This window comes from Cornus florida, unplaced genomic scaffold (genome assembly GCF_030987335.1).
Source record: "Cornus florida cultivar Cherokee Brave unplaced genomic scaffold, ASM3098733v1 CherokeeBrave_3.0.0_Hap2_Chr06, whole genome shotgun sequence".
Classification (NCBI taxonomy): domain Eukaryota; kingdom Viridiplantae; phylum Streptophyta; class Magnoliopsida; order Cornales; family Cornaceae; genus Cornus; species Cornus florida.
In genome coordinates this window covers 77,476,617-77,496,093 of record NW_026775576.1, presented here as the reverse complement: position 1 = coordinate 77,496,093, position 19,477 = coordinate 77,476,617, and the positions used below count along the sequence as shown (strand labels likewise).

The following is a 19,477-nucleotide window of genomic DNA, read 5'->3' as shown; positions in this document are numbered from 1 at the left end:
GTTTGCACTGCAAATTTGTGCAAGCTCTAGAATCATTTAACTGTCTCAACACTCCACAATCTTCACACATGTGGAAGAAGATTGTAGTATTCAACTTTACTCATCATGTAAAGTCATCCTAAAGGACCTAAACATTGGTTACTTGGTTATGTCACTTGTATGGCCCGACCAGCAAATACACAGGACAAAAACTAAAAGATGGTGACTATAATAGAATAAGTTGAATTCAAAGCTCACATAAACTTTTGTATATATTTTTCTATAGGGAAAATTATAAATAAGTGGACTTTTGGGCTCCATTTTACAGTTGGATGGAGTCCGGCATGAAATTTTAGAAAACTAAATTCTCTTAAAATATTTTTTATAGGAAAAATTATAAATAAGTGGAATTTTGGGCTCCATTTTACAGTTAGATGGAGTCTGAAACTTCAGAAAAATGAATTCTTTAAAATGCAGTTGTGAAGCCATTTGAGATTGCTCTTAGATTGGTGAAATAACTATTTTTTTTTTTTTTTTTTGATTTTTTGATTTTTTAATTTTATAGTTGGTACTCACATGCCCCTCCAAAGAATTGTTTACACATAGCAGGAATCGATCCTAAGACCTGATACTTGATGAGGTACCAGGGCAAGGAAATTGCTTTTAATAGTAGGGCCGTCACAAAATTGTTATCAATAAAAATCATGTTATTTGTTTGGTGATACATTATATAAAATACTTCTTATATTTAAAAGTACTTTTAAATTTGTTTGGTAATAATATTGTTTAAACCAATTTTATTACTAATTTATTATATTAGATATGCACTTGCAACAGTACTTTTCAATGTTGCATGATATTATTGTGAGTATGATTTATTCATAAAGATTGCTGGTTAACATGATATGATTAGTGGTTATAAAACTAGTTCAAATACACTATTACAACTTAAAAATAGATTTATCTTTTGAGATTTTGTTAACACTGTTAACACATCTATCTATTTTAGCTCTATAAAACCCCTTTGATTGACATGGTGATAGAAATGATGAATAAAACAAAACAAAAAAAAAAGTTTGGTTGATGAAAAATTTAGATAATTGAATCAATTTATATAGTCTACAATTTTAGTTGTTAAATATTAAAATTCAATTTATAAATTAAGTGATAAATTTTTTTAAAACATATTAAATTGGTGAAACCTATTACAAGAAAAATGGAATAATCAGTTAATTTTATTTACTACAGTATTAGTTTACTACAGTATTAGTCTCTTCATTTTAAAATACGTGTCTACCTTTTTATTTTTATTCGTCCTAAAATAAGTGTTTAATTTAAAAAATTTATGTACTATTTTTTATAATATTATTAATTTAACCTCTTTTTATTGAACCTATAAAAAAAAAATTATCACATCAAGACTTACTAAGAATAAAATCAACAATTTATTTATAATTAATATAATAAAAAATATTATTCTAAAAAAGAGTTAAATTTCTAAAAAACCACACTTATTTGAAAAGGAGAAAGTATAATGATGATGTCAGCAATGAGTATCATTTTTGGTAAATTTTACATCAATGTATATAATTTCACGTGTCGAGAAGAAAAGTGACACAAAATGATGATTTTTATGGTGGTGGTGTGATTGGACGGTCAGATTTTTGGCACCATTGCCGATTGGGTTCGCCCTGTTCTTGGTACATCTTGGCTACCATTCCTATAACCGGCACCGGCACCGGCACCGGTATCGGCCTCGCCAGAGTCTCGGGGCTGCGATCATCTACATCAAGGACCACGCTAGGGATCGCCATGTAAGCATGAATTCTCTAATGTGTCCTTTAAGAATCTGAGAGTCCCAAATTCCCAATTAAGAATCCAAACGTTAAAAGACACACCACTATGATGTGGTGAATTTTGCTAAACCTTTTAGGGAAATTATTGTAAATTATTAGATATCTATTCATTACAAACAATTAAAATCCACGTGTTCATTTTGTGATTAGTTAGAATCACGTCAACCTAAACAATCTATTAAAATTTTATACGGTGATCTAAGCAATTTTCTTCAAATCGAGTAGATATTGGGTGCGTCTTACATTCCAGGTATATCCATCACTATTTCAAAAAAAAGTTAGCCCAACCTACTTATAAAATTGTTAATAAATGAGATAATTGTTAATAAACTAGTTTAAACTTTAAATTAATTTGTTTTCCAATTTTAATTCAATACCCCAACAAGAAGTTACCAGAATAGAGGTTAAACATTCTTCAGATCAAACAAAAAGTCAATTGAAATTCATTTATTAGATAAATATAGTCTTAATTTGTTCTTTTAAAACAACACAGCATTACAAATCTGCATTAAACCTGTCCTCATGGTACATAATAGTAACAAGATTGCAATAATTTGAAAATTTTCAATTCCATGTCCATTAATTGACGGAAGCAGGTACACATAAAAACATCAATTTGTGGAAACAATATATTTCCATTACATGTAAAAGAAGATTACAATTCACAATGTGGCAAAACTTCCATCCTGTGTGGAATTTAATGGCAAATGATTGTTCACTGCTAAACCAACTGAACGCCATAATATAAAGTAAAATGTCTCTATTTACAAACAGATTGTCAAAAGTTTGTTAACTTCAAGGCTCAAGCACTTCCATGACCATGCCATTGATCCAAATGTGACTTTTTTGCTTTAAAAGAAGATATGATGGAATGCTAGCCGTAATCTGATCTAGTCAGGTCCACCTTCACCTAGAGGGCACACAGAGATGCAATGACTAGTCAAACACCCGCCAGCACAATCATGCTGCTCCTATACTCTGCATGTTAATGATTCTTCTCTTTGGTGTTCTAATCTGGTGACAGGATCTCTCCTGAAGAACCAAGAAGTAGCTCATAGAGACTGCACTTTGACGCTGGCTTCAATTCTTCAAAAACCATATTCAGCTCAGAGAGAATCAGAATGCACAAATAGTTCATACTCTCAAAATCCGAGTTAATTTGTAGACCTGCAGGAACAGAAATGATTAATCCCATCAGTCCATCACAGATTCCTTTAAGCTGGGATATATATATATATATATATATAAATGACAATCTATAATCTAGAAGAGGGAAAACAATATTATGATATTCTGTGATCGAGTGCTCAAGCAAGGAAACTAATTGAAGACATTGAAGATCATCAACCACAATATCCATCCATCAAAAAACATAGATGATAAACAATAACTAAAAGAAGTGCGGGTTGTGTTGGTGAACGGGTTCATTGATCGACAGCAGCTAAACTCAGTATGAGTGTCTAGCTTGAGTCTTCATCAGGGGTAAATACACATAGGTGATTCTTAAGGGTAAGAGTCTGGAGTTAGTGTTGTACACGCTTTGATTACAGAGGATTGTGTCTAGTTGCATTCTGTGGTTTTTCCCTTGGGAGTTTTCCTTGTAAACCTCTATGTCTCCTTTAGATTGCTTTACTGTTTTATAGTTTGAGTGGATAATTATTCATAGCATGATTAATTAATTGGTTGAAATTGGCTAAAATTAAAGTTAAGCAAAATATTTATCAAATTCACACCCTCTAGGTCCTATTGAATCCATAACACATATTATATCAAGGATAGTATTTTGCACGGCCCTAGTTTAACTAACCTGAGCAGTTCTACTCGGCAATGGAACTTCCAAGCAGTTTCTGAGACCATCAACTCTGCACACAATACGCTAAATCAAGAGGAAAGAATAGAAACAAACCTAATATGATAAATCAAGCAAACACTGAGAAGTATACAATTCAGGAAGTGTTACAAGACAATGCCTACCTTTTACTACTAGTTCTCTGAAGATATTGGTTATGCTGAATAAGTCCTTGACCACTGTACTTCTCTTCATCCGTATTCAGTATGACCTGCGCTACTTATTCACAAGTTAGTGGATGCATGAAAGGGTAAAAAAGAAAACTCCAGCAAATGCAAGGAAAATCAAGGTTATCATACAAGAAAGAGTAAAAAAGAAAACTTCAGCAAAAGCAAGGAAAATCAAGGTTATCATACAAGAAAGAGTAATAGGACACTTGGGGCAAAAGCAAAACGATCAAATCTTAGAAAAACTGAACTCAAGAAAACCTTATACACTGATGTATTTTCTTTTGTAAAGACCTTATAACCCAATGTAGGGTGTTATTTTAATCTGTTTCTACTATCCTGTTACACCTTGCTTTGTTTATTTTTGGTCATAATACAATTTCTTACATACTCAACCCACTTTTTTTGCATTTCTTGCTCCTAGTTCCATTAAATTGAACCATATCACTCGTTACTAGTGCACTGTTGATCTTTTCTACAGATGATCAAAACATTTCAACTGGCATTCTCCAATCACGCCCTCAATTGGTGGTATCTCTAACTTCCTCATGAGGCATTTCTCTTGGAAAATGCCACTCTTTTCTAAATTTTGACGTATTTAATTTCAAATATTATACTTATTAGTTCCTGAGTTTTGAGAATATTCCGGAACAAGTTTAAATGTGCCACTTTGTGCTGGCTTAACATGAACCAATATCAACCATTTGCCTGTCCGCAGTGATTGAAGACACAATGTCCAAAATCTGGACTGTGCACTGTTTTATTGATAATTATGGGTGCAAACTAGGCCATCAAGATTCAAGATAAAAATGTGAGTTCAAGTCTGTAACATTAGCTCTACTTATCAAAAAAAAAAGTCTGTAACATTAGCTCTACACCTTGTCCACCACACCCATCTCCCTAGATTAACAGGAATGACTCTAGGTAAAAAGGCCGATCAAAGATTCATAAGTCATTCCTTCGCAGACCTGAAGAACTATTCACAGTTCAGCCCGCTTCACAGAATCAATCAAGTCAACTTCTCGTAGACTACCGAAGTTTGGACACCATGTGCAAGCCTAAGTCGAAAGCGGTATCGGTTGTTCCATTCCCCGTACAGATTCCATCTTCTGGGATAGAGCCGGGTTCCAACAGTTACAGCTCATAAAGTGCTCAAATTATGAAAATTTATAGCAATTCAGACGAAAAGAACCATACTCTAAACAGTAGCCAAACTCCCCATAGTCGACCAGCAGTTTAATCAAATTAAAAAAATATAGTGACCTAACTCCCCAGAATCGACCGGCATTTTAATCAAATTATAATAATATCACTAAGCTACATTTAAATAGAATTTCTTTTGTCAAGTTGCTCAAAAATAAATAAATAAATAAATTGAAGAATAATATGAAAATAGGAACATTTAGAAACCTTAAACATGACTGTCGAAGACAATAAAAGGGCAGCTAAATGCAACTTACTTGATACTCTCCAGCTTCTTCTACACCCACACTGTATCTTTCATATGAATTTGTGGGATGAAAATTGAATATAAAGAGAAAGGGACCTCTTGAGTAAGATATAACCTGCATTACAGGAAAAAAATGATTTAATATCAACATGACAGTTCACACAGATGTGTTAACAAAATTACATGCGTAAATGTGCAATAAAAATACAGGTAATCAGATGAAAACCGTGTATTATATGTATGTGTCAAGAGAGTTATAGCCACATCAATTGCTTGAGAAAAAAGACTTGCAAATAACAAATTGCACCATTGGACAGTTATTCCAAATTGGTGGGTGATACTTTGAATGATGGCTCATTCTTGTAAAAGACCGATTCTCAACATCAATAATATCACTGAGAAGGAACAAAACTGAAATAGTAGTACTATTTGAATGACCAACTTACAGCGTTGGTAATATCATTGAGAAGGTTTAATACATTACTCAAGAGAGGACTATTGATACAAGGTAAATGGTACACCTATGGACTTTTCAAGAAAACTGCAGTTTCAGGCAGTTAGCTCTTCATAGATACTTCAAACATATGCACCAAGTAATTGAAGCGGAGGAGTAAGTCACTATACCATAGTAGCATCATCAACATGGTGAATGTTTGGAAGCCCTCTTGAAAGTATTCTTTCATTTTCATCCATTTTCATCATATCCTGAGACAAATAATAATAATAATAATAATAATAATAATAATAAAAGAAGGATTAAATAGTTGTTATTAACTACAATTCACTATAAAGTCTATCATTTGATCACTATAAGTACGGTTAATTCATCATGTTTAAGTGTAGTTATCATCTTCCCTGTGAAGCATTTGAACTGTAAAAACAAGGCTCTACTATAGCAGATCAAGAAGTAATTAGAACTGTTTATGGTACATTCACATGGTTGGATATGAATCTCAAACAAATGTAAATATTAAGCAGTTCTTTGTTTTTCTTTTTCCATTTTACAAATGCAAATACAGAACCAAAGTTACTTACTTACAATAAGAAAGAACCCAGAAGGCCCTAACAAGCATACAATAAAAGTAAAAAATTATAATATATGGTCAAACGGACACCTTATCGAAAGAAAATAAATCTTGATGTACTCCTTCATTTGCCAACAGATCCCAACGACGGTTAGCAAGTGAAAATGAGAAGTTGTTACTTGGCATTGGGAACTCTACCTTCTGTTAACAAGAAAAATAGTTAATCCCACACATTGAGATCTTCACATGTCAGACATATTCAAAGGAAAGAGACTTAACCTTTGGATGCCCAAACTCATTGCCCATGAAGTTGATGTAAGCACGACCGCCAATTGTAAACGTAATTAATCTGATCATCTTACTCCCAAAAAATAAATAAATCTTTTTAGATAAAGATAGAAGCAAACAAAAACAAAAAAATGTTAAATGAAAAAAATAAGGATAAGAGATACTATATATTCATGCCTTAGAAGAGTATCTTTACAAGGTTTCCTTTGTTTTGACAAATAACATGTATATACCATGGATGGGCTACCAACTGGGCTGGTCAGAGCTCTCCTCAGAGTGAACCTGAGAGCACCCAGATAGTAAAATTCTTTCCCAAGCCCAATCTCAGCCGATAACTGAAGACCCATGTTTCAAAGCTAGGTTCTGTTTTCTACATGGACAATGGCCTCGAGTTCGACTTAGAGCGAAAACTTGGCAACAAGAGAGATAGATGTTTAAAGCTAGGAGATGAAAACTTGGCAACGAGAACTGAAATATGATTTTTTGAAAGGAAAAAAAAAAAATTAAACAAAGGAAAGAACACCTAATGTCTCTAACCTTATAGTTGAAGTCTTGATAAAAATCCCTAAAAGAAGTAAAAAGAGGTGTGTGAATAAATAAATGTATGTACCCCCAATGGTTGTAGCCTAGTGGTACTTGGTAACGTGGGTGTGTCAGTTTCTTGCCAAGGTAACAAAAAAAAAATGTATGTATATACTTTTATATATAAATATACAGAAATAGAGAGAGAGAGAGAGAGAGAGAGAGTAGAAGAGTTACCTGATGGAAATTAAAACTAGAAGTAGAAGATGTAACATCAAACAGCATAACTAGATGAAGAAGAGAGAAAAAGAGAGAGGAGAAGTTGAAAGGGGGGTAAAAACTTCAAGATTGGCGCTACTGAAGTCCAAAATTATTACCACTGACAGAAGACTTGGTAATGAAATGACCCTCATTTTGTATTCATTTCTTTTAAGGATGGTTAATATTAATGTATATATATATTTTAATGTTAAAGAAAGTAAAAGAAAAATAATATAAACCTTCACATTATTGGGCCAGGCTTATTTTGGGCTGAGCCGACTATGCTCGAGCTCAACCTAAGCTCAACGTTAGGCTAATAGATATTAAGCTCAGCTTGATTCAAACACATTCTAAACTCAGCCTGAACTTTTGCGGGCTGAATTCGGGCTTCAGCTTACCACAAACCCATGGACAACAATTTCACTGACTAAATAAGTCAGCAGAAAGTTAAAATACCCTGTATGGAAGCATGTGTGCAACAAAAGGAACAGTCAAGTGCAATAACTAAGAGGTGTCAATTATGAAAAACCAGAGGCTTCTAAATCAATGACATAAAAAGATGTAGGAGAATAAATTTTTAGGTTGCGCGAGAACAAATGAGTGTTTAATGAATACTTTATGCAGTGACGAGCCTCTGAGTAATGAATCTTTTGTGTTAGCTGAATGCTTCATGTGTTCGCCAAACAGTATTTCTGCAAATGACCGTCCTCCGGATATAGACTGCCAAGCAACAAAGTAATGCTTAGATGAGTAATGTATCAAATTAGAATGATAAATTAAAAAAAAAAGAAGCAAATGTTGTCATGGACATGACTACTATTACTAATACGAACACACAGACACACAAAGGAGAGATAGATGAGAATTACCTGGTTATGATTTTCAGCATACAAAAGCATCTTCTCGGCACTATGCCTGTTGCCCATTAATGTGCTCACAATCTGGAAAAAGAAAAGAAAAAAATCCAAAAAAGTATTAGAATAAACATAAACAAGGATAGATAACATCCCATTCAATACATATATAAACTGGGATGATTAGATGATCAACCTTACTCATGCTCCAATCATGGTCAGGAATTTTCTCAAGAAACCATGACCACATATCAGACGCTGAAAGATGGACATAATAATCAAATCCAAGTCCTCCCTGAGAAGTTGGCTCACATAGTCCAGGATAAAGTGTTGCCTGAGCAATAAAGCCAAGAAGACATCATGACCAGAAATAAAAGCAATATATATAGCCAGATGATTTGAAATATGAGGAGAAATGGTTTCAAGGAGTGTAGCAATTCTATGGCCACATATAGAAGCAAACTAGATCCATTACTTCCCACAGTCATAAATCAAGAGATAAATAGAATGAATTCCGAGTTATAAAAGGAATTTGCAATTTATCTTTTCAAAAGAGCCACTAAAATAATTATATACTGCAAAAAGAACCACTAAAATAATTATTTTTGAACCTTGATGGTATCATTTCCTTCTAAACTATTTCCACTAACACACAACTTTTAATCTACTTGCAGCAACTTGGCTAACTCCCAGCCTCAATTGATCAATCCGAAGCAATAATGCCCAGCAGTGTTCCACTTCCATTTCATATTAAATAAGGCATATTTCCCTTTGTTAATAAGTGTCACTCTTTAACACTCCCTCATGAGTTGGAGCATGAATTACTATCATAATAAACTTTTACAAGGCACAGAAAACCAACTATTCCCTAAAACTTTATTAAACATGCTTACTAACTGGTCTTAATAATTTATCATAAGACTAATTACTTTTCCTCTCACCGAAATATTTTCTATGAAGTGCCAGTCCACCTTCTATATGTTTAGTGCACTCACGAAATTTTGGATTGGAGGCAATATATATATATATATACACACCAACTTGATTATCCAATCTGCTGTAGAAGTAATTTTATCTAAATCATCTCACACGCTGTATGAGCCATGATTCTGTCATCTATTTCTGAACTTGAGCTTGCACTATGCATTCTACTCATCCATATAGCCAAATCAATATCCTCATATTAGTAAACCTAAAAAACTGATCTTATGTCCATCTTGTCCCGAGTCCAATCTGTATCAGAATAACATTCAGCACTCTGCAAGTGACATAAAAAGCCTACAATTAAACCTTTTCCAAGAGCTCCTTTTAAGGTACTTTTAGACATACAAACTGCTTCCCAATGTGGTATTCTACATAAATTGTCTGACGACTCCAGCAACAAAGCAATGTCAAGATGTTCATGATTACACAGATAAGCTTCCATAACAGTCTCCATAATTACACATCTACCTGGATCATCAAATAACAAACCATGACACATCTAAAATTAGAGTCCATTCTGTCAACTGGCTATATCACAAAAAATTCTCTCCTAATAGAACAGTGGCACAGTTCCTTTCAAACAAAGAGATCCCCAGGGAAAAGGAAAAAAAAAAAAAAAAAAAAAAAGGGATCCCCAGTACAAATCCAACAACCTCTATACTCAAAAGAAATATCTCAACTAACCAGATCTTTCATCAACTGCTCAGCTTTGTATTATATATATTTTTTTTCAATCACAATTACGTGAAACATAAAGATGTGCAAACCATCAAAGAGAGAACTTGAAGTAAAGAGGGATGGCACCGTCTACTGCAATTAGATCAATATTTTCACCATTGAGTCATTGACAAAGAATGTCCAATTTTTCATGCAAACCTTATTAACAAAATGATGTCAAGCTATAATTTTGTACCAGACTTAATAAAATGAAGAGGAACCCATAAATGAGAATTACTTACATCTTCGGCAATTGTAACTATATTGGGATGAAGAGCATGCAATATCTCATTTGCCAAAATGAGGTATATCAATGCATCCCTGTCAACATATTGGTTACAGTACCTGCAACAACAAAAATAATAAGTAAATATATAACCATTTTGAATATATATATATATTTGTATCTCAATCAACCATGATAATGAATATCAGTGCCAACACGAAAAAAAGAAGGAAAGAACAACTACAACTTCTAAAGTTTATAACTTGTACACCTAAAAAAATTACTTTTCCATATAGCATATCAAGGCTAACGCAAAATGACATGAAACAGTACCATGTAAAGGTGATTACATTTTAATCAATTTTAAAGTCATAGATGCCTTACTCTTCCATGTCACCAGTAAAAGAAGCGAAGCCATTATGTGTATACATCATTGACGAGAGTGAATGGAACTGGAAACCATCAATATGATACTCCACCACCCACCTGTTCAAACATCATAGCACAACAAAAAAAACCACCTACTTAAAAGAGACCCAGATGCAAGCTCCAAAAGACTTCAATTTTCTAATCAACCAATAGCATATAGAAGTTAACAAAATGCACCTCAGAGTAAAAAAATCCCAAATCAGATAAGCACTTAACCATTTCCATTATTAAAGATAGACGATACTCCTGCTCCACATACCAATTCAAGTTCGAGAGAAGAAAATGCAGCACTTCAAGGTCTCCATATTTGAACATTCTGGTACCCCAAAATTTGTGATGCCCTCGTTTACCTATCGACCCAGGAAGAATTGAATACGATATAAGTATATACAATCAACAGAACAAAGGCAATCAGAAAACTGAATAGTGTACAAATTATTGCAGCATGTTCAGTGACCTTAACAGAATTACTAAAAGAGTAAAAATGATAGTTCATGGCTTTGAAGGCCACGATTCCACGAGTATGTTTCAGCACACATGTTGCTTATTAAAAATAGTACGAAGTGACAAGGACCATAGTAAAAAGTTAAAAGTCAATCACATCACAGAAATATAGATCACAATGATAACAGAAGCTTCCCTCAACAAAAGAGACATTTAGATCAAGTTTTATATAGAAAGAGAATAATATTAGAAATAAATAAGGAAAAAAAAGATTCAGGAAGCAAGTAGGGATACTTCATTGGACAATAATACAAATATATAGAATTGGAAGACAAGATAATAATGAGTTTACCAATATGCAGCTTGGAGCCTTGGACATATCATCCAAAGTTACATACAAGTAATAAGTTTTGTGATTTCCATGCTATTAAGAGATACATTCAACAAGCTGAAGAAACATCATTACAACAAATTGGGTCTGATAAATGAGTCCCAATCACCATATAGGACCCCATAAGGAACACATGGACGAGTAGAAATGAGTGTTCTCCTACTAGGGAAAAAAAAAACACGCGCACACACACAACATTGCACACGCTAACTCTGCAAGATCTGTAAGGTGAAAATGATTCATGACAGGCAATCTGATCCTAGTCTTAGAAAACATCAATGTAAAAATATTTTTTACCAGTATGAAAGTAGCAATCATTTGATCCATCAAAAAGTGATAATCCAACCATCTCATCTGCTGCTGAGTAAGAATGGACAATTTCTAAGAAGACCAGCAGCCCTAGACCTGTAAAATGAATACTTAAATGTGTGCATGTAACTGTGCAGAAAAAATTGGAAAAATAACGAATTTAGAAAAAGATATCAAGAATACAAAATTTGAACCCAAATATAGAGGAGGGTTCACAAGATAGAAGTGGCAATGTAAGAGGAATAGGTATAACTTTAGAATCTATATCATCAACTTGTTACTTGTGGCTAGATTCTTTTCCATAGAGGGCCAAACATTTCAAGGAGGTGTCAAGAACATTACTTGCTCACAATACCATAGTAAACAGACCGACTATCTTAATATTACTATTATTTGGAAGACTCACAAACGCCAACATGTCATTTTTTTTAGAAATCCTACCTCGTCCAGTGTAACCTCTTTCCACTTAGAGCCCACAAGTGTATCCACCCATCTTGAGGAATAGACAAAAGACGAGGATAAGAAAACAAATTTAGGTTGTGTTACATGGAGTCTCATATTTCCCTCAGCGTGTAACAACACAATACGGTATAGGTATGCGTACAAGTTATGTTACATGGATTCAGGTACGTGTATGTATCCATGCAGCGGACGTCTCAAATCTACATACCCATGTCCGAGTAATATGTGTCCGACACGGGTACTTCACTACTTTTCAAGAGTCCATGGAACATAGTGTACAAGACGTGCCCAACAAACAAACTACATTGGGCCCCTGGACGCTTATATGTTACAGTGGAATAATAAAAAGTTCAAATGTGGTAGTAGGGAAACATATCCTACTTTTGGAATCGAAAGAAACCTCTTTTTTTCACTATGCCTCATTTACTTTAAATTTTAATCGAGTATATTCATAAAGAAGTAAAGAACACTAACATAACACATTACACTATCACATTGCACAAAATATATCTAAACGTACATGACATGTCTAAACATCCACACCCAACTTTGGAACATGGCACATAATATATCTAAACGTACATGACATGTCTAAACATCCACACCCAACTTTTTGTACATTTCAAGCCAAGTTCTCATATCCTGTTTCGGATTCAAGAAGGCCCGATACTTATACATACCCGCACCCAATACACATTATACACATACCAGAGCATATGTAACACAACGATAGCTGAGAAAGAGAGAGAATGATGTGACACAATGATATAAGACGTTGAGTAGAAGAAGGAACTCATCAATTATAGAAACAAAAGGTATAGAAGTAGGGTTTAGACCCGTGACCAGATAGTCACGTGTTTAGGATGTGAGAAGTATGGTGGTCCCATCAGCTGCATTTCTTTATCACCATCCACATATTCCCTTACTTATGAAGACCTCCATTGCTTTTTAGTAGAGTTCCTGGCAAACGGACACAATGGTTGAAATTGGGAAACTTCATTATGCAACAGACAATTGTTCACTTCCACTCTCCTCTTGAAGAGAAATCTTGGAAATGAAAAAGTAGGTCACGGATTGAAGTCATGATAACATATTTTCAAAGAAATTGCACACCTTGATTCTTTCCGTTCATGTTCCGAAGGAACACTGCATTGTCTCATTAGTTACAAGCTATAACTTTAACAGTTAATCAAATGAATCAGATGCCATCAAGCGTGTTAGTTATTTGAAGGCCGTGTAGAATTTCTATTGATTATCCCGAAGTCTTTTTCTTGAATTTTGGCTAAATGGGACTTCAAACTATGCCTTAAAATTTGTTAATCCTCCTCTGTGACACTGGTGCCTTTTATATGTTTTCCGAAAGCATCTTGAAACGGAACCTGGAAAAGACTTACATCTATTAATTAGGGTTTGGCCATGAAACTTTACTTATTCCCGTTCTGATCTACTTCAGGCAATACCTTACAGCCAACCCCAGTGTACGTGTCTTCTTTCACAGCAACTGATATTCTGTTTGTCCTTCTGTCTTCTCCTCCTAACACCTTTAACTTGGACCTCCTTAAAAACCAGTTCAATCATTTGTTTTTAGAGCACATGATTAATCTACCTCAACCAACATTTCTCTCCTAAATCCAACAGCGGGCAAAACCTCTACTTGCTAATTATCTTACTACTGTTATGAGTGGTCACTCGAGCATCAACTGACATTTATAGCTCACTCCTCCCGTACCCAAGACAGTGTTAGAAATCTACAGACAATACGGAGTAAATTTCTATAGTGTAGTGGAAAGTCAAATTTGCATCTTAAAAAGGATTTTGTACTTCATTATCGCTTCATCAAACCAAGTGAAATCCCTGGGTTGGTTTTATATAATGCTGTCCGGAAGTATCAAATATCTACATTGATACAGAAGTTATTCAAGTACTTGTGAAGAATGTATCAAGTCAATATTGTTAATTTGCAAATGAATGTCATCAAATAAAACAGTTTATATAATAACCATGTGCTTCATCAACCAAGCGCTTGAAGTCATCAGGAGTTCCATAACGGCTGCTAACAGCATACAAATTAGTTACCTGCAATAACATTGAAGAATTTAATCATCATGATACAGATGACATATCAAATGCACCTTAGCAAACTTGCAATCCAAACGAGATATGAAATTTGAGAGCTAAAAGTGAGGAAATGTACAAATGAAATTTAACAAATGAATGCGCAATTACACTTTTTCTTAATCAATGTCACTTAATCAAAATAGATCAGAAGTCCTAAAAAAATATTAATAAATAAATAAAAGTAGCAATAGCAGTCAGAAGTTCAGCAGCATTTCATTAGGTCCAACCTTTTTTTTTTTTTTTTACTTTAGTTTATGTTGCTTCTCATTGGAATCAATTTTAATCCAGAGCCTTTTTCCAGTGTAAAGGATGCTTTCAGTCACCAACTTAAAAAAAAAGAAAGAAAAAAAAAAAGAATGAATATGCATCACAGAAACTCAATATATTCAAATTTAAATTTGATTAAATATTAAGTTTGTTACAGAAAAAGATGTAAAGGAATAATATTCAACTCACTCTATAACCAACAGTAAAATAATCTTTGTGCTCAACAACTCCAATCAACTGAATTGCATTGTATCCAGCTTCTTTCACATGAGGGAGGACCTATGACATGGAAGAGAGAGTTCAAATGACTTTGCTTCCTAATTGTGAAAAGTGGGGTGAGAAAAGAGGAGAGAAATTATAAAACAGAAGAAGATAAGATCACATTCCAATATGAAACAAACAGAAATATTAACTGTAAACAAGGTGTTACCATTTCAGTAAAATCATTAAAAGAGGCAATTTTTGGCTCCAGCCCGCTAATCCCAACATGGCATTCATATATACGCAAAGACTTTGGATTTTGTGGGGGTTTGTATCTCCATTTGTAAGCACATTCAAGAGGCGGTTCCCAGTGAACTGCGAAAGCTTGCTTTCCATCCGCATCTGATATAATTATCAGAGTCCAGCCACCAAAATAAGTTGCACCATGCCAATATTAAGCAAAAGGATGCAAAAACTTAATTAATCAACCTTGGAAAATCCTGAAGCAGAGTGAATCAAAGAAGCATTCTTAACATTTAGGAATTATGTTTGGTTTCTGAGTAGTTGGACATGAAACATTCCCAAGATTTACACAAAGTGTTGTTAAGGTAATAGATATTGCAAACAAAGATCCAATAATAATAATAATTTTGAGTAAACCATGCAAAGGGAAGTGCATGATCCGCATCAATTTCCCATCAACACATAAGTCTGGTAGTCAAATTATAAGCACCCAGATAAAAAAATACTGCATCTTATTGTAAGTCAAATGGTATTAATACAATCAGTAAAAGAATAGAGAATGAAAAGTGAACTACTGGGGAGAACTAAGCAATGTGTAAGCTGAGAAAGAACTGAAAGCAAAAGTTAACACAAATTCCAAATACACTGTGAATTATGACAATACTTGATATACTTCAATTGTTTTTAATTGAATATATTATTTATTTAATCTTCTCGGTTCTTGTCAATCTACTGTTTGACCTTTAAAAAAAATTAAAGAAAATAAAAAAGGAAGAAGAAGAAGCAGTGTCAAGTTGTTAAACATTAAAATTATATAAGAAAACAAACTACAATACAATATGTCACAGGGTAAAGTAGAATGGTGAAGCACCTGATGACTTCCACAAGGAAAAGCTACATTAGGTACCTGGAATCACATAAGTAGCCCAAGCAGGAACACGTTCTAAAGGTCCACTAGGAGTGTTAAAATAGACCCTATATTTGCTTCCATGTGGAATTGCGGGTGTATATTTTTTCAACCATGCTTTCCTTCCCTTACGAGTCTCTAACCAGTATGCAATCGGAGGCTTCTTAGCACGAAATTTCTCTCGCGATACAGGATCATCCACAATATTAAAAATATCATATTCTTTTCCACTATCAATCACATCAAATGCAGGTAAATTGTTGGGCGGATCATCTTTATGCTGTTCTTTCCATGCCTTATATCTTGTCTCTGCATCAGGTATTTCTTCCAATTCCTCTTCCGTTTGAGGACCATTAGGGCCAAATATTTGTTCATATAATTTAGCAGCCGCTTCATAACGTGAATTTATAAAGCGGTCCTCCCCAGGTTCCCAGTATTCATCATTTGCTTTCTTAAAGATTTCCTCAATGGTAATACCACTGTCACCTTTATCATATTCATCCACGTAGTTATACTGTTGAAAATAGAGTTCATCTGGTTTTTCTCCCTCCCTCAATTTATCTTCAAGAATGATAAACCAGTAGCCATAATCATCATGGCCAAAATGACCCTCTCTTGCACAATTTTCAGTTGGCGACCACCCATTAAAATCACCAACGAGAGCACAATAGCGAGCACCTGTATTCAGTATGTTAAACATTCACATGTGACAAGCAGAAATCATACAAGAATAAAGAAATTAACAACTAGCTTTTGAGAGGAAATAAGTACCATAATGGTAATGCTGATTGCATCAGTTCAAATCATGGTTTTAAAATACAGTAGTAGTTGGAACTACTCATCAGAATTTGGATCCAAATCAGGGGCAAGTAAAAGAAAGTATCAAAAAAGAATTCAGCTGTCCAAAGCTGCCATAAGTTTGGCAACAATGTCAGTCAATTGAACTCTGGAGAAGAAATGAACAAGAAAACAGTGTGCATAAATGTAAGGAACATTGGATAATTATGCCAAACCTGGAGCCCATTCCATGAAATCCACCCGATGTTGCACGTGGCGGTGAATACCCAATATTTCAAATCTAGAGCAGAATATAAAGCATCAGTACAACAGTAAAACCCAAAACCTTTCAGATAGAAAATTTCATAATCAAATTGCAGATAAAATTTCCAGCATTCCATACAGAGTGGTGATAAAGAGTCCAAATTCGGATTCCAAATCATTTTCCATATAAATGTATAATGATTCTTTTCAGAAAAACAAGAAAAAAAAAATATATATATATATATATATATATATATATATATATATATATTGTAATTTAAAAAAGGAAAAAGAGAGAAGAGACTGGAGAATGAAGTAAAACTAACCCAGAAGCCATCTCCTTAAGATTCAGGTGGCGATTGAAAATTTCATCTGTCAGGTCCTTCAATGATTTATACCTGTAAATTATAATCAAGAAACATAAATACCACGGATTTCAAACACCCTCCATTGTCCAAAGAAATATATATATACATATACATATATTTCAATAGGTAAAAACCAACCAACACCACCAATTTTTGTCACTGAAAAATAAATGAAAAAGAAAATAAACTACAAGAAATATACTATTTTTGCCTCAATCTTCCAACAAATGAAAAAAAATAAAAACAGAAAAATAAAATAATAGATGTGCCTTACATATATATTACCCATAAACCCTTAATAAGAAGAACAGCCGGGAAAAATCAACTGAACCGAAAAAAAACAATATTACATTGAGTGAAGTTACAGTGTTACACTACACACATATAATATATATACACACACACACACACATACATATTGTAAATGTGGTTCGTTTTACCTTTCGCGGAGGAATTGAGCGAAGGGTTTATGGGAGATGCCGAGTTTGGTGAGGAAACCAACTGGGTCGATCCCTTTTTCGCTCTCGGGTTGGTTTTTCCTGCTCTTCGATTGTCTCTGCCGTGGTTGGTCGGTGGCCGAACACCTCCATGTCTTCTTCTTGGGAAAGATGATTCGATACTGGTGAGCTTGCTTGTCCTTGAGTGAATGGGAATTGAAATAACAGTCTCTCCGACTATGAACCCATGAAATTGGAGTTGGGAGTGTTAAGGAGGAGGTCATTGAGAATTCAAATCAAATGGTGTTGTTGCAGAGAGCTCGCACTGCGAATTAGATAAGAGGACTTGGGTTTGGAAATTTGGAAACTAACACCACTTTCTTTCTTTCTTTCTAATGCGGTCTGTTGTTTATTCAGCCATTATAATAGAATCCATGATATTACATAAACTTTACTGAATTATATATATATATATATATTTCACCACTGAATTATATATAAAAGGGTAAATTAAACTGACATGATATTCGCCCTAATTTCACACCGTTTTGGTTTGTAAATAAAAAATTATCATACTATAAAAAAATAAAAAAATAAAAAAAAATGCACACACATATATATTTGTATGGATATTACGAATGCTAATAAAAGATCGTGATAAAAAATATGGTAACGCCATTATATATACATTATAGTGATTAATGATTATTATTTTGTTAAGTTTATTTCATAGGTTAATACTAAATCAAATTAAAAGAGTGATGAAATGAGCAATGATGGTAAAAGTATTGTGAAACATTTATAAAGTTGCATATTTTTAACTTATTTTTAACTTATTAAAAAATATTTTTTATTTATAATTTCAAATATTAATATTAGTTTTTTTTTTTTTTTCGAGTATGTATAGTTAATAGTTTAATTGTTTTATCTTTGCTCTTTTAACACCAATATTATTACCATGTTTAATTAATTTTTTTAAATAGTCTAATAGATAGAATTCAACAAAAACTCTTTATAAAAAAATAAATAAAATATTAATATTCTATATAACATTGACAACAGTGATAACAATGTTGTAAATAAAATTAAAAATCCAGCCATAAATAAAATAAAAATTAAAAACCCAATGAAAATATATAAACCACCACCCCAAGCCATAATATTAAAAATACGGCAGTACCTTATAACCAATATAATCAATAGGTATATTATACATAAAACTCTCGTGAATTATAAAAAGGTAAATTAGATGAGATTTACCCTAATTTCACACAATCAAAATTCGTAAAATAGCGAACGAACGAAAGTTATATGTAATATGTCTGAGTAAAATACAATTTAAAAAAAAAAAATTAATACATAAACAATAGAAATATGCATGCTAAGAAGAAAGTCGATAACAAATATGATAACCCCTGTATATATATTACAGTGATAACATTGTATATAAATTATCCATTCATACCTCAATACTAAATCAAATGAAAGAGTGACTAAATGAATTCATGATTGTAAATTAGCATGAAATATTTATGAAGTTGCATATTTATTTATTTATATTTCGTAATTAAAGGTTGCATATTTATTTGCTTAGATATCTTATTGTCAACTTACCAAAAAAATAATAATAAATAAATACATTTCATGCTTTTAATTTCAAATTTGATACACATTTTCAAAAA

General features: G+C 33.2%; 1 protein-coding gene across 1 annotated transcript; it reads right to left on the bottom strand.

Moving 5' to 3' along the window:
• Positions 1–2,385: 2,385 nt before the first annotated feature.
• On the bottom strand, positions 2,386–18,224 carry LOC132312183 (1,4-alpha-glucan-branching enzyme 3, chloroplastic/amyloplastic). Its single transcript, XM_059810447.1, has 21 exons — positions 17,799–18,224; positions 17,317–17,388; positions 16,963–17,027; positions 15,950–16,627; positions 15,029–15,201; positions 14,788–14,877; positions 14,214–14,289; positions 11,740–11,847; positions 10,867–10,957; positions 10,563–10,664; positions 10,195–10,297; positions 8,448–8,585; positions 8,267–8,338; positions 8,013–8,117; positions 6,606–6,683; positions 6,417–6,527; positions 5,926–6,006; positions 5,312–5,416; positions 3,810–3,895; positions 3,643–3,697; positions 2,386–3,002 (listed from the first exon to the last, which is right to left on the bottom strand). Exons 1-21 carry the CDS (start codon positions 18,077–18,079, stop codon positions 2,970–2,972), a joined length of 2,703 nt encoding a protein of 900 aa, XP_059666430.1. The 5' UTR covers positions 18,080–18,224; the 3' UTR covers positions 2,386–2,969.
• Positions 18,225–19,477: the final 1,253 nt, after the last annotated feature.

Coding starts and splice junctions, on each gene's coding strand:
- LOC132312183 (XM_059810447.1), bottom strand. CDS start 18,079: ATGACCTCCTCCTTAACACTCCCAACTCCAATTTCATGGGTTCATAGT. Junction 16,628..16,962: donor TTTCATGGAATGGGCTCCAG/GTTTGGCATAAT, acceptor TACTGAATACAG/GTGCTCGCTATTGTGCTCTC. Junction 8,339..8,447: donor ATGATTGGAGCATGAGTAAG/GTTGATCATCTA, acceptor TTCTTTTTCCAG/ATTGTGAGCACATTAATGGG.